This window comes from Molothrus aeneus, unplaced genomic scaffold, assembly GCF_037042795.1.
Source record: "Molothrus aeneus isolate 106 unplaced genomic scaffold, BPBGC_Maene_1.0 scaffold_134, whole genome shotgun sequence".
In the NCBI taxonomy this organism is placed as follows: domain Eukaryota; kingdom Metazoa; phylum Chordata; class Aves; order Passeriformes; family Icteridae; genus Molothrus; species Molothrus aeneus.
In genome coordinates, this window is record NW_027098797.1 from 1 (window position 1) to 16,345 (window position 16,345).

Consider the following 16,345-nt stretch of genomic DNA (forward strand, 5'->3'; position numbering starts at 1 on the left):
CCCCACGGCGCATGCGCAGTTCACTCTCCGTCACTTCCGGGTTCCGGTTTTTTGGTTTTATCTGGAATTTTTTTTTTCTTTTTTTTTTTCTTTTTTTCTTTTTTTAATTAAAAACGCCCGCGGGGCCGCCCCTCCCCCCGCCCCTCCCCCCACCCCCGCCCCCCCTCCCCCACGCTGGGGGGTCCCGCCCGCCCCTCCCCCACCCCGCCCCTCCCCCCGCGGCCCCCCCGGGAATAAAAATAGAAGCTCTGGGGTGGGGGAGGGGCGGGGGGAGCTGGGGGGGGGCAGGGGGAGGTGGGGGAGGGGCGTCTCCATGGCAACCGGGGCGGGGTCACAGTGATGTCGCCGCGGAAATGGGGGCGGTCTCCGTGGCAACCGGTGACGTCAGAGGGGGTGACGTCACCACGACTGCCGGTGACGTCACAAGACGTTGTCGTCATGGCAACCGATGACGTCACCAAACTGCGCTGATGTGTCAGCCAGTGACGTCATGGGGGGGGGCCGATGACGACACAGCGGTGACGTCACCACGGTGATTGGCGACGTCATATGGTGACGTCGCCATGGCAGCCGGTGACATCACGGGGTAACCGATGACGTCACAGCACTGATGCCGCAGCGGCAAAGCGGTGACGTCATAGGGTGACATCGCCACGGCGATTGGTGACGTCACCGGGACACCGATGACATCACAGTGGCGATGTCACCGTGTCAAGGGGTGACGTCATAGGGCGAGGTTGGCACGACAACCAGTGACGTCATCAGGTGACGTCAACCAAGCGGATCGATGACGTCATGGGGATACCCATGACGTCACAGTCGTTGCATAACCGTGGCAGCTGGTGACGTCAGAAGGTGACATCGCCATGGCAACCAGTGACGTCACAGGGCGATGTTACCATAGCAAGCGGTGACGTCACAGGGAAACGAATGACGTCACAGCGGTGATGTCACAGCTGTGAGCAGTGACGTCACAGGGCATCGTCACCACGGCGATCGATGACGTCATACGGTCACCAATGACGTCACAGGGGCGATGTCACCATGGCAACCGGTGACGTCGCGAGATGACATCACCACGGTAACCGGTGACATCACAGGATGGGCTTGCCGTGGCAACCGATGACGTCATAAGGTCACCAATGACGTCACAGCAGCGACATAACCATGTCAAGCAGTGACGTCACAAGGGGCGGGGTCACAGCCCCCGACGATGACGTCATCACCATTCCGCTTCCCCCGTCTCCATGGTGACGCTCCGGGGTCAAAGGTCACGGCCATTTTTATGGGGATGGAGTGGGGGAGGGGCAGCGGTTGGGGTGGGGGAAGGGGGAGGGGCCGGGCCGCCCCTCCCCCCACGTTTGGCACAAATTTCTCCATCCAAGAAAGCGGCAAAAAAAAAAACCCAGAAAAAAACAAAGAAAAAAATCAAAAATTGGGGAAAAAATCGGGGGAGGGGCGGGGACAGGGCCCCTCCCCCCCCCGGGATTTGGCCTCGTTCTGGCCCGGCCAATCAGGATCATGCAGCTTTTTTTGGGGTGGGGGAGGGGCTCCAAATCCCCTCCCCCACTAGGTCAGCCCCTCCCCCACCCCATTTTTGGGGCTCCCCCCGCGGATTTTGGGGGGGGTGGGGGTTGCGGGGAGGGATGGGGGAGGGGCGACCCCCCCCCCCATGATTCCTGCTGGGGTGGGGGAGGGGCGGATTCCCATGCGGGTTTTTTTTATTTTTTGTTGGGTGGGGGAGGGGTCCCCCGGGGTGGGGGAGGGGTCCCCATGCGGCTCAGCCCCGCCCCCACTGGGAGGGGGGAGGGGCGGGAACGGGTGTGCGGGTGGGGGAGGGGCTCCCGCATTTTTTGGGGGGGGTTTTCCCCCTCACCACCATTTTTGATAGGGGTGGGGGGAGGGGCTCCAACCAGTCCTTCCTGGGGTGGGGGAGGGGCTCCCAAACTCTGGGGGTGGGGGGAGGGGTCCCGCTGATGGGGGCTGGGCGGGTGGGGGAGGGGTCCCCATCCCCTTTCGAGTCCATTCCAGGCGGGGGCGGGGCAGGGGCGGGGCTCGGGAGCGGGGGGCGGGGCCGCCTGGCCCCTCCCCCCCATACGCGCGTGGTGGAGTGGGGGCGGGGCAGGGTTGGGGGGCGGGGCCGCCTGGCCCCTCCCCCCCTATACGCGCGTGGTGGAGTGGGGGCGGGGCAGGGGCGGGGCAGGGGCGGGGCAGGGTTGGGGGGCGGGGCCGCCTGGCCCCTCCCCCCTATACGCGCGTGGTGGAGTGGGGGTGGGGCAGGGCGCTGTTGTGGCCGGGCGGGGGGAAGGGCGCCCCGAAGGGGGGCAGGGCCGGGAGCCCCCCCGGCACCATGGTGATGGTGGTGGGGGGAGGGGGCAGCAGCGAGGGGGGCGGGGCGGCGGCGCCCGAGGGGGCGGCGGGGGGCGGGGCGTGCGCGGCGTGGGGGAGGGGCACGTCCTCGGGCGCGCGGCGCAGGGCCAGGGTGTAATCGGGGGGGCCCGAGGGCGGCACCTCGGGGGGCTCCCCTCCCCCCATGGCCACGCCCATCATCACGCCCACCCCGCCCCCCACCGCCGGCAGCTTCAGCTGCAGCTGCACGAGCTCCTCCTCCGCGGCCAGCGCCCCGCCCCCGTGGTGCCCCCCCAGCAGGTCATTGGTGGCCACCACGCGGCCGGACGATGACGTGGGCGCCGCGGGCGGGCTCAGCCGCCGGGGCCCCACCCCCAGGGCCCCGCCCCGCAGCCCCTCCCCCACGGGGCGCTTGTCCCGCTTGTAGTAGAGCGCGGCGAAGGCCAGGATGTTGAGGAAGAGGAGGGAGGCGCCCACGGCCACGGTGACGCTGAGCTCCGTGGAGTAGTCCCGCGAGTCCCCGGGGAAGGGCGCGAAGCGCCGCCGCCCGTCGCCGTCGTCATCCTCGTCCTCGTCCCCCGCGAACCCGCCGGGCTGCACGGGCGTGGTCGGGGCGGGGCGGCGCGTGGGCGGGGCGCGGCGCGGCGGCGGCGGCAGGCGCGTGGTGGTGGAGGAGGGCGGCAGCTGGTGCAGGTTGTGCAGGTGCGGCACCAGCTCCAGCCAGAACGCCACCTTGTTGGCGCGGTAGTGGTCGCGCACGCGCGGCTTGAGGCCGATGTGCAGGTAGCGCTTGTCCTTGCCGTCGAAGCGCGTCCACACCACCTCCTCGAAGCGGTTGGGCTTGGTGTGGATGAACTTGGTGTCCTGCGGCACCGGCTGGTTCGGGTCGCTGCGGGCGCAGGGGCGGAGGGGTGAGCGGCTGGCCAAGCGGAAACAACTGACCAATCGCACAACTGGGCACCGAACTGACCAATCGCACAACTGGGCACCCAAACAACTGACCAATCGCACAACTGGGCACCCAAACAACTGACCAATCGCACAACTGCGCACTCAAACAACTGACCAATCGCACAACTGCGCACTCAAACAACTGACCAATCGCACAACTGGGCACTCAAACAACTGACCAATCGCACAACTGGGCACCCAAACAACTGACCAATCGCACAACTGACCAATCGCACAACTGACCAATCGCACAACTGGGCACTCAAACAACTGACCAATCGCACAACTGACCAATCACACAACTGACCAATCGCACAACTGGGCACTCAAACAACTGACCAATCGCACAACTGACCAATCACACAACTGACCAATCGCACAACTGCGCACTCAAACAACTGACCAATCGCACAACTGGGCACCCAAACAACTGACCAATCGCACAACTGGGCACCCAAACAACTGACCAATCGCACAACTGCGCACTCAAACAACTGACCAATCGCACAACTGGGCACTCAAACAACTGACCAATCGCACAACTGGGCACCCAAACAACTGACCAATCGCACAACTGACCAATCGCACAACTGACCAATCGCACAACTGGGCACTCAAACAACTGACCAATCGCACAACTGCGCACTCAAACAACTGACCAATCGCACAACTGCGCACTCAAACAACTGACCAATCGCACAACTGGGCACCCAAACAACTGACCAATCGCACAACTGCGCACTCAAACAACTGACCAATCGCACAACTGGGCACTCAAACAACTGACCAATCGCACAACTGACCAATCGCACAACTGGGCACTCAAACAACTGACCAATCGCACAACTGACCAATCACACAACTGACCAATCGCACAACTGGGCACTCAAACAACTGACCAATCGCACAACTGACCACCGAACTGACCAATCGCACAACTGACCAATCACACAACTGACCAATCGCACAACTGGGCACTCAAACAACTGACCAATCGCACAACTGACCAATCAAACAACTGACCAATCGCACAACTGGGCACTCAAACAACTGACCAATCGCACAACTGACCACCGAACTGACCAATCGCACAACTGACCAATCACACAACTGACCAATCGCACAACTGGGCACTGAACTGACCAATCAAACAACTGACCAATCGCACAACTGGGCACTCAAACAACTGACCAATCACCCAACTGACCAATCACCCAACTGACCAATCACCGAACTGACCAATCACCGAACTGAACAATCGCACAACTGGGCACCAAACTGACCAATCGCACAACTGGGCACCGAACTGACCAATCACCCAACTGACCAATCACCCAACTGATCATCCAACTGACCACCCAACTGACCACTCAATCACCCAACTGACCAATCACCCAGCTGGGCACTGAACAACCCAACTGAGCACCTAACTTGGCACCCAACCACTCAACTGACCACTCAACTGACCACTCAACTGACCACCCAACTGAGCACCCAATCACTCAACTGACCACTAACTGACCATCCAACTGGGCACCCAACTGACCACTCAACCACTCAACTCTTCATCCAACCACTCAACTGATCGCCCAACTGACTGTCCTACCAGCCACTGACTGACCAACTGACCAAGTGACCAATTGATCAACCACTCAACTGAGCACTCAACTGACCACCCAACTGACCACTCAACCACCCAACTGACCACCCAACTGACCACTCAACCGAGCACCCGACTGACCACCCAACTGACCACTCAACCACCCAACTGACCACCCAACTGACCACTCAACCGAGCACCCGACTGACCACCCAACTGATCACTCAACCACCCAACTGACCACTCAACTGACCACTCAACTGACCACTCAACTGACCACTCAGCCACCCAACTGACCGCCCAACCGACCCCTCAACCACCCACCCCCTCCCCACGCACCCCGTCTTGGCGAAGTTGGTCCAGTAGGTCATCACCACGGCGCTGAGCATGACGTCGTTCTTGGAGAAGTTGCAGGGGAAGAGGTCGGTGGCGCCCACCATGGGCACCCCGAACACGTAGGGGATCTCGTCGCCGTGCGCCGCGTCCGCCCACTCGGGCCGCGCGTCCGTCTGGCAGTGGTGGTAGAAGGTGTAGAAGTACACGGGCGACTGGTACTCGGCGTGCAGCTTGGCCGTGGCCACCGCCGGCGCCACCCACTGGTGGTCGGTGAAGAGCGCCAGCAGCGTCTTCCTCCTCATCTCGCCGTTGTCCCGGTCCGCCCAGTCCGTGTACATGAACTTGATGGTCTCCCGCAGGATGTCCTTGCCCTCGGGGTACCCGTAGAGGTTGTCCACGAAGTTGGACACCGTGAAGTCGAAGTAGGAGGCCGAGATGCCGTCCTCGCTCTCCAGGGAGTCCTCCACGAACTTCAGGCCCTCGCCCTGGTTGACGCCGATGAGGATGTCGTAGTTGAGGAACTCGCCCTGCTGCATCAGGATCTCGGGGTCGTCGGGCACCACGTCGCCGTCCACCACCGGCCCGAAGGCCACGTGGTAGCGGGCGGGCTGCACGTCCTGGTCCACCAGGGCGCGGAAGGGCTGGCGCCGCAGGCACTCGACGGCGGCGCCGGTGTCGGCGCGCTCGCAGCCCACCTTGGCCGCCAGCAGCCGCGTGTACTTGAGGGGCTGGTAATTGACCGACCAGCTGGCGATGGCCGTGCCGCTCTGCGCGATGGCCTTCTGGAACAGGCCTGGGGGAACCGGGGGGCAGGGGGGACGCGGGGTCAGCGCGGGCCTGGAACGGGGGCGCCACCGAGGCTTGGGAACGGGGCGGGGGATGAGGTTTGGGGTCACGGGAGGTGTTTGGGGATGGTCCCATCAGGGTTCCATGGGGTCACTGGGCATTGGGGTTCCACCAGGGTTTGGGGCCATCGGGGTCATTGGGGTTGGGGTTCCAGCAAGGTTTGGGGTCATTTGGGACGTGTGGATGGGGTTCCACCAGGGTTTGGGGTCATTGGGGTTGGGGTTCTGTCAAGATTTGGGGTCATCAGGGTCATTGGGGTTGGGGTTCCATCAGGGTTTGGGGCCATCGGGGTCATTGGGGTTGGGGTTCCATCAAGATTTGGGGTCATCACGGATGCAGGGATGGGGTTCCATCACGGTTTGGGGTCATTTGGGACGTGGGGATGGGGTTCCACCAGGGTTTGGGGTCATGGGGATTGGGGTTCCGTCAAGATTTGGGGTCATTTGGGACGTGGGGATGGGGTCCCACCGGGGTTTGGGGTCACTGTGATTATGGGGATGGGGTCCCACCAAGCTTTGGGACCATGAGAGGTGCTTGGGATGGGGCCTCACCAGGGTTTGGGGTCAGCAGGATCACGGGAGTTGGGGTTTGGGGTCATGGGGCACGCAGGGATGGGGTTCCACCAGGGTTTGGGGTGATGGGGATTTTGATCTGTCCTTGATACGTCCCTGAATTAATTTTGGGGCCGTTTTTTCAGAAATTTCCTGAATTAATTCTGGGGCCGTTTTTGCAGAAATTTCCTGAATTAATTCTGGGGCCGTTTTTGCAGAAATTTCCTGAATTAATTCTGGGGCCGTTTTTGCAGGAATTTCCTGAATTAATTCTGGGGCCGTTTTTGCAGAAATTCACTCCCTGGGGCGATTTTCGGGGCCGTCCCTGAGGAACCCCAACTCCCCCGGGTTGGTTCTGGGGCCGTTTCCAGCCGTTTTTGGTACCTTCCGAGTGGTGCGAGAGGATGAGGAGGCTGACGCAGGCGGCGCCGGCGCCGGAGCCGAAGATGGTGATGCGCTGGGGGTCGCCCCCAAAGTGCCCCACGTTCTCGTGGAGCCACCGCAGCGCCTGGATCTGGTCCAGGAGTCCATAATTGCCCTTGGCCGCCTGGTCCCCCGTGCTCAGGAACCCTGGGGACACCGGGGGGACGTTGGGGACATCGTGGGGACACCGTGGGGACACCAGCAGGGACGTTGGGGACATCGTGGGGACACCAGGGGGACATTGGAGACACCACCAGGGATGTTGGAGGGGACGTTGGGGACACCCTGGGGACGTTGGGGACAGTGGGGACACCGTGGGGATGTTGGGGACACCACAGGATCATTGGGGACACCGCCAGCGCATTGAGGACACCGAGGGGACACTGGGGACACTGCCAGGGAAAGGTGGGGACAGGGCCAGGACACCGCAGGGACACTGGGGACAGGGCCAGGACACTGTGGGGACACTGGGGACAGGGCCAGGACATGGAGGAGACGCTGGGGACAGGGCCAAGACATTGGGGACAGGGCCAGGACATGGCAGGGACGTGGCCAGGACACAGAATGTCCCCAGTGTCCCCAATCCCCCCAGTGTCCCCAGTGTCCCCAATGTCCCCTCAGTCTCCCCTCAGTGTCCCCAATGTCCCCAATGCCCTCAACGTCCCCAATGTCCCCAGTGTCCCCCCAGTGTCCCCAATGTCCCCTCACCCAGCACGCCCAGCCGGTAGTTCATGGTGACCACGATGACGTTGCCGTGTCCCCAATGTCCCCAATGCCCCCAATCCCCCCAATGTCCCCAATGTCCCCAGTGTCCCCAGTGTCCCCAGTGTCCCCCCAGTGTCCCCCCAGTGTCCCCAATGTCCCCTCACCCAGCACGCCCAGCCGGTAGTTCATGGTGACCACGATGACGTTGCCGTAGGCCGCCAGGACGCTGCCGTCGAACATGTTCCCCGTGCCCTCCATGTAGGAGCCGCCGTGCAGGAACAGCATCACCGGCTTCTTGCCGCTGTCACGGATGTCTGGGGACACCGAGGGGACAATGGGGACAATGGGGGGATTTGGGACATTGGGGGCATTGGGGGGATTTGGGGGGATTGGGGGCATTGGGGACATTGGGGGCATTGGGGGCAATGGGGGGATTTGGGATGTTGGGGGACATTTGGGGCAATGAGGGGATTTGGGGGCATTGGGGACATTTGGGGACATTGTGGGGGATTGGGGACATTTGGGGACATTTGGGGACATTGGGGACACCTGGGGACATCAGGGAGGGGACACAGGGCAGGGGACGGGGACATCCCTGGGGACACCCTTGGGGTCATTTTGGGTCATTTTGGGCCATTTTGGGTCACTTGGGATTAATATTCTGTAACTTGGAGTCACTCGGGGTCACTTTGGGTCACTCTGGGTCATTCTGGGGTCACTTGGGGTCATTTTGGGGTCACTTTAGGTCATTTTGGGGTCACTTGGGGTCATTTTTGGTCACTTTGGGTCATTTTGGGGTCATTTTTGGTCACTTTGGGTCATTTTGGGGTCACTTTGGGGATATTTTGGGTGATTTTGGGGTCAGTTGGGGTCACTTTGGGTAATTTTGGGGTCCATTGGGGACATTTTGGGTCATTTTGTTTTTGTTTTTTTTCCTTTTTTGGGGCCGTTTCCATGGCAACGTCCCCTCCCCCCCCCCCCTTGGGGGCAATGAGCAAAGGGCGGGGGGGGGGGAGGGGAGGGGATGGGGGAGGGGCATCCAAAAAACCACAAAAAAACCCAAAAAACCACCAAAACACCAAAAAAAAAAAAAAAAAACCAACAACAAAAAAACCAAAAAACCAAAAATCTGCCCCAAACCCCCCCCGCGAAGAAGCCAAAAAAAAAAACCACAAAAAAAAGAGAAAAAAAAAGAAAAAAAAGAACAAAAAAACCACAATAAAAGAAAAAAAAAAAAAGAAAAAGAAAAGAACCAAAACCCCCCCCAGAAAAAATCCACAAAAAAAAAAATCCACAAAGACCCAAAAAAAGGCACAAAAAATTTAAAAAAAATTAAAAAAAAATTCCCCCCCTCCCCCCCCCCCACGGGAGAGAATTTGGGGGGGGGTGGGGGAGGGGAAAAGGGGGAGGGGGAGGGGAAGAAGAGGAAAAAAACCACCCAAAAAAACCCCAAAAAACCCCAAAAAAAACCAAAAAAAAAAAAAAAAGAAAAGAAAAGGGGCGGGGGGGGGAAGAAGCAGGAAAAGAAAAAAAAAAAAAAAAAATGCAAAAGACCCAAAATCGGCGGAATTTGCCCCAAAACATGCAGGAAATACCTGAGTCCGGGGGGGGGCCGCCGGCCGCGCCGTCCTCGCGCTTTTTGCCGAGCAAACCTGGACCGGGGGGAGAGAAAAGGAAAAAAAAATTTGGGGCAAAAAGGAGCGAAAATGGGGGCGGGGGGCGGGGGCGGGGGGAGCAAGAACCAAAAAAATTAAAAAAAAAAAAAAAAAAAATTATGGGGGGGGGGAGGGGCAAAATTCCACACCCCCCCCCATGTCCGAAAAAAGAGGAGTTGGAACATTCCAGAAACCCCCCCCGGAAAAACGAGGGGAGGGGAAAATGGGGGGAAAAAGCCCCGGATTGGGGAAAACGGGAAAAATTGGAAATGGGGGGGAAAAGCCCCAAAAATGGGGGGAAAACGGGAAAAAATTGGAAATGGGGGGAAAATGGGAAAAATTGGAAATGGGGGGGGAAAAGCCCCGAAATTGAGGAAAATGGGAAAAATGGGAAATGGGGGGAAAAAGGGAAAAATGGGGAAAAATGGGGAAAGGGCCCAAAAATGGAGAAAATGGCCCAAAAATGGGGCTGGGGGAGGGGCTGGATGGGGGTAGGATGGACAGAGGGGTGGACACAGAGTGGACACTGAGTGGACACTGGGATGGACACTGGGATGGACACTGAGTGGACACTGGGATGGACACTGAGTGGACACTGAGTGGACACTGGGATGGACACTGGGATGGACACTGGGATGGACACTGAGTGGACACTGGGATGGACACTGAGTGGACACTGAGTGGACACTGGGATGGACACTGGGATGGACACTGGGATGGACACTGAGTGGACACTGGGATGGACACTGGGATGGACACTGGGATGGACACTGAGTGGACACTGGGATGGACACTGGGATGGACACTGAGTGGACACTGAGTGGACACTGGGATGGACACTGGGATGGACACTGAGTGGACACTGGGATGGACACTGAGTGGACACTGGGATGGACACTGGGATGGACACTGAGTGGACACTGGGATGGACACTGAGTGGACACTGGGATGGACACTGGGATGGACACTGAGTGGACACTGGGATGGACACTGGGATGGACACTGAGTGGACACTGAGTGGACACTGGGATGGACACTGGGATGGACACTGAGTGGACACTGAGTGGACACTGAGTGGACACTGAGTGGACACTGGGATGGACACTGGGATGGACACTGAGTGGACACTGAGTGGACACTGGGATGGACACTGGGATGGACACTGGGATGGACACTGGGATGGACACTGAGTGGACACTGAGTGGACACTGGGATGGACACTGGGATGGACACTGGGATGGACACTGAGTGGACACTGAGTGGACACTGGGATGGACACTGGGATGGACACTGAGTGGACACTGAGTGGACACTGAGTGGACACTGCGATGGACACTGAGTGGACACTGGATGGACACTGAGTGGACACTGAGTGGACACTGGGATGGACACTGGGATGGACACTGGGATGGACACTGAGTGGACACTGGGATGGACACTGGGATGGACACTGGGATGGACACTGAGTGGACACTGGGATGGACACTGAGTGGACACTGAGTGGACACTGGGATGGACACTGGGATGGACACTGGGATGGACACTGGGATGGACACTGAGTGGACACTGGGATGGACACTGGGATGGACACTGAGTGGACACTGAGTGGACACTGAGTGGACACTGGGATGGACACTGGGATGGACACTGAGTGGACACTGAGTGGACACTGGGATGGACACTGAGTGGACACTGAGTGGACACTGAGTGGACACTGGGATGGACACTGGGATGGACACTGGGATGGACACTGAGTGGACACTGGGATGGACACTGGGATGGACACTGGGATGGACACTGAGTGGACACTGGGATGGACACTGAGTGGACACTGGGATGGACACTGGGATGGACACTGAGTGGACACTGAGTGGACACTGGGATGGACACTGGGATGGACACTGAGTGGACACTGAGTGGACACTGGGATGGACACTGAGTGGACACTGAGTGGACACTGAGTGGACACTGGGATGGACACTGGGATGGACACTGGGATGGACACTGAGTGGACACTGAGTGGACACTGAGTGGACACTGGGATGGACACTGGGATGGACACTGGGATGGACACTGAGTGGACACTGGGATGGACACTGGGATGGACACTGGGATGGACACTGGGATGGACACTGAGTGGACACTGAGTGGACACTGGGATGGACACTGGGATGGACACTGAGTGGACACTGAGTGGACACTGGGATGGACACTGGGATGGACACTGAGTGGACACTGGGATGGACACTGAGTGGACACTGAGTGGACACTGGGATGGACACTGAGTGGACACTGAGTGGACACTGAGTGGACACTGGGATGGACACTGGGATGGACACTGGGATGGACACTGAGTGGACACTGGGATGGACACTGGGATGGACACTGGGATGGACACTGAGTGGACACTGGGATGGACACTGAGTGGACACTGGGATGGACACTGGGATGGACACTGGGATGGACACTGAGTGGACACTGAGTGGACACTGAGTGGACACTGGGATGGACACTGAGTGGACACTGAGTGGACACTGGGATGGACACTGGGATGGACACTGGGATGGACACTGAGTGGACACTGAGTGGACACTGGGATGGACACTGGGATGGACACTGAGTGGACACTGAGTGGACACTGGGATGGACACTGGGATGGACACTGAGTGGACACTGGGATGGACACTGAGTGGACACTGGGATGGACACTGGGATGGACACTGAGTGGACACTGGGATGGACACTGAGTGGACACTGAGTGGACACTGGGATGGACACTGGGATGGACACTGGGATGGACACTGAGTGGACACTGAGTGGACACTGGGATGGACACTGGGATGGACACTGAGTGGACACTGAGTGGACACTGGGATGGACACTGGGATGGACACTGAGTGGACACTGAGTGGACACTGGGATGGACACTGGGATGGACACTGGGATGGACACTGGGATGGACACTGAGTGGACACTGGGATGGACACTGAGTGGACACTGGGATGGACACTGGGATGGACACTGAGTGGACACTGGGATGGACACTGAGTGGACACTGGGATGGACACTGGGATGGACACTGAGTGGACACTGAGTGGACACTGGGATGGACACTGGGATGGACACTGGGATGGACACTGAGTGGACACTGGGATGGACACTGAGTGGACACTGAGTGGACACTGGGATGGACACTGGGATGGACACTGAGTGGACACTGAGTGGACACTGGGATGGACACTGGGATGGACACTGGGATGGACACTGAGTGGACACTGGGATGGACACTGGGATGGACACTGAGTGGACAATGAGTGGACACTGGGATGGACACTGGGATGGACACTGGGATGGACACTGGGATGGACACTGAGTGGACACTGGGATGGACACTGAGTGGACACTGAGTGGACACTGGGATGGACACTGGGATGGACACTGGGATGGACACTGGGATGGACACTGAGTGGACACTGAGTGGACACTGGGATGGACCCCGAGCAGGGGGCGGGGCCATGGTTTGGGGGCGGGGCTCACGAGGGGCTGCCCCTCCCCCTTTTTGCCCAATTTTGCCGTTTTTCTCCCCAAATTCCAATTTCCCAATTTCTCCATTTTTCCGCCCAGATTTTCCCTTTTCCCGCCACTTTTTTCCCCATTTGGGGGCGGGGTCAGACCAGGCCACGCCCCTTCTCATTTTCCCACCTTTTTTTTTGCCCAATTTCCCCAGATTTTGCCCCATTTCCCGATTTCTCCATTTTCCACCCCATTTCTTCCTAAACTTTGCTCAAATTTCTCTTTTTTCTCCCCATTTTGTGGACCGAGATTTGGGGGCGGAGCCGCCCCTCCCCCTCCCTTGACCCCGCCCCCTTTTCCTCAATTTCTGCCCTTTTTTCCTTTAATTTCCCTGCTTTGCTCCAATTTTCTCATTTTTTGCCCCATTCCCACCCTCACCTGGGCGGGGCCGGCCACGCCCCTCCCTCATTGACCACGCCCATTAAACATGGCCACGCCCACCTGTCCGCTCCTCCAATGGGGTGCAGCGCTGGGGTAGAGCCCCTGCCCCTAACCTGGCCACGCCCATCTCACCTGGCCACGCCCATCTCACCGGGCCACGCCCATCTCACCTGGACACGCCTCATTTCCGTAGCCACGCCCACTCCTGCCATCCCCAGCCCTCCCTTGCCTGTCCCCAGGTGTGCCCCAGGTGTGTCCCAGGTGTGCCCCAGGTGTGTCCCAGGTGTGCCCCAGGTGTGTCCCTGTCCCTCACCTGTCCCCAGGTGTGTCCCAGGTGTGGCCCAGGTGTGTCCCTGTCCCTCACCTGTCCCCAGGTGTGTCCCAGGTGTGTCACAGGTGTGTCCCAGGTGTGTCCCAGGTGTGATCCTTCCACTTCATCTCTATCCCAACCATCCCCAGCTGTACTCAGGTGCACCCCGTGTATCTCAGGTGTATCACAGGTGTGTCACAGGTGTGTCACAGGTGTGTCACAGGTCTGTCTCAGGTACATTTACCGTCCTCGGTGGGCACGTAGAGGCTCAGGTAGAGGCAGTCCCCGCTCTGTATCACCCCGCACTCACACCCAGCTGTACCTCAGCTGTACCCAGGTATATCCCATGTACCCCAGGTGTCCCCAGGTGTGCCCAGGTGTGTCTCAGGTACATTTACCGTCCTCGGTGGGCACGTAGAGGTTCAGGTAGAGGCAGCCCCCGCTCTGTATCACCCTGCACTCACACCCAGCTGTACCTCAGCTGTACCCAGGTATATCCCATGTACCCCAGGTGTGCCCAGGTGTGTCTCAGGTGTGTCTCAGGTACATTTACCGTCCTCGGTGGGCACGTAGAGGTTCAGGTAGAGGCAGTCCTCACTCTGTATGACCCTGCACTCACACCCAGCTCTATCCCATGTACCCCAGGTGTCCCCAGGTGTGTCACAGGTGTGTCGTACCGTCCTCGGTGGGCACGTAGAGGCTCAGGTAGAGGCAGCCCCCGCTCTGTGTCACCCCAGGCCCATCCCCAGCTCTATCCCAGGTATATCCCATGTACCCCAGCTGTGCCCAGGTGTGTCTCAGGTGTCCCCAGGTGTGTCACAGGTCTGTCTCAGGTACATTTACCGTCCTCGGTGGGCACGTAGAGGTTCAGGTAGAGGCAGTCCCCGCTCTGTATGACCCTGCACTCACACCCAGCTGTACCTCAGCTGTACCCAGGTGTATCCCATGTACCCCAGGTGTATCCCAGGTGTGTCTCAGGTACATTTACCGTCCTCGGTGGGCACGTAGAGGTTCAGGTAGAGGCAGTCCTCGCTCTGCGCGGCCACGTAGGCGCCGGCCGCCTCCAGGTTGTCGCTGAGCCACAGCGGCAGCATCAGCGGCGGGGGCCCGGCGCGCAGGTTCTGCGGGCAGGCGGGCGCGAAGGCGGTGGCGTCGCGCACCCCGCCCCAGGCCGCGGGGGCCTCGGGGGGCGCCCAGCGCCGCGGGCCGAGCGGGGGCGCGGCGTAGGGCACGCCCAGGAAGGCCTGGACCGGGCCCAGGAGCTCATTGCTGAGGTCGCGGCGGGCGCCGCGGAGCCGCCCGTACTGCGTGGGCACCACCGGGAAGCGCGGGTCCGCCTCGGGGGCGGGGTCCGCCGGGGGCGGGGCCGGCGGCTGCCCGGGGGCGGGGCCCGGGGGGGCGGGGCCCGGGGGGGCGGGGCCCGGGGGCGCGGCCGGGCTCGGGGGCGGCGCCGCCCAAAGGGCCAAGGCCAAGGCCAGGGCGAGGGGGGGAGGGGGAGGCATGGTGGGGGAGGGGAGGGGGGAGGGGGGGTTATGGGGAGGGGAGGGGGGGGAGGGTGGTGGTGGTGGTGGGGGGGCTGTGGGGGGTGGGGCGGGGGGAGAAAAATGGGGGAAAATGGGGAAAATGAGGGAAAATAAAATTGGGGGAATTGGGGAAAATAGGGGGAAATGGAGGGGAAAACAGGGAGGAAATTTGGGGTGAATTGGGGAGGAATTGGGGGGGAAATTTGGGGTGAATTGGGGAGAAATAGGGAAAAAATGTGAGGGGAAATTTGGGGTGAATTGGGGAGGAAATGAACGGGAAATTTGGGGTGAATTGGGGAGGAATTGGGGAGAAATGGGGGAGGAATTTGGGGTGAATTGGGGAGAAATAGGGAAAAAATGTGAGGGGAAATTGGGAAAGAAATTTGGGGGAATTGGGGAAAAAAGGGGGGAAATGAAGGGGAAAACAGGGAGAAAATTTGGGGTGAATTGGGGAAGAAATTTGGGGTGAATTGGGGAGGAATTGGGGAGGAATGGGGGAGGAAATTTGGGGTGAATTGGGGAGGAATGGGGAAAAAATGTGAGGGGAAATTTGGGGGGAAATTGGGAACAAATGTAGGAGAAATGGGGGAGGAAATTTGGGGTGAATTGGGGAAATTTGGGGGGAAATTGGGAAAGAAATTTGGGGGAAATTGGGAAATATGGGGGAAAATTAGGGAGGAAATTTGGGGGGAGATTGGGAAGAAATGGGGGTAAAATAGGGGAGGAAAATGGGGGAAATCAGTGAAAATGGGGGAGGAAATTTTGGGGGAAATTTGGAAGAAATGGGGGAGATATGGGGGAGGAAAATTCGGGGAAAATTGGGAGAAAATTGGGGTGAAATGGGGAAAAAATGGAAGAAGAAATTTGGCGGGAATTGTGGAGGAAATTTGGAGGCAATTGGGGAAATTTGAGAGAAATTGGGGGAAGAAATTTGGGGGGAAATTGGGGAAATTTGGGAGAGGAAATTTGGGGAAATTGTGGAGAAATGGGGGGAAAATGGGGGAAGGAATTTGGGGGGAAATTGGGGAAATTTGGGGGGAAATGAGGAGAAATTTGGGAAAAATTTTGGGGGGAGAAATGGGGGGAAATGCAGCAAGAAAATTGAGGGGGATTGGGGAAATTTGGGGGGGGGGGAATGGGAG

General features: G+C 59.2%; 1 protein-coding gene across 6 annotated transcripts; it reads right to left on the reverse strand.

Moving 5' to 3' along the window:
* Positions 1 to 2,228: 2,228 nt before the first annotated feature.
* NLGN2 (neuroligin 2) lies at positions 2,229 to 15,036 on the reverse strand. Of its 6 annotated transcripts, none has more exons than XM_066569984.1 (6): positions 14,669 to 15,036; positions 9,357 to 9,413; positions 7,926 to 8,075; positions 7,018 to 7,203; positions 5,240 to 6,029; positions 2,229 to 3,238 (listed from the first exon to the last, which is right to left on the reverse strand). In XM_066569984.1, the coding sequence occupies exons 1-6, from the start codon at positions 14,772 to 14,774 to the stop codon at positions 2,248 to 2,250; spliced, it is 2,280 nt and encodes a 759-aa protein (XP_066426081.1). In that variant the 5' UTR covers positions 14,775 to 15,036; the 3' UTR covers positions 2,229 to 2,247. The 6 variants fall into 6 exon arrangements, with proteins under 6 accessions (XP_066426081.1, XP_066426083.1, XP_066426078.1 ...); XM_066569986.1 differs by lacking the exon at positions 14,669 to 15,036 and adding an exon at positions 14,234 to 14,276; XM_066569981.1 differs by lacking the exon at positions 14,669 to 15,036 and adding an exon at positions 13,925 to 14,211.
* Positions 15,037 to 16,345: the final 1,309 nt, after the last annotated feature.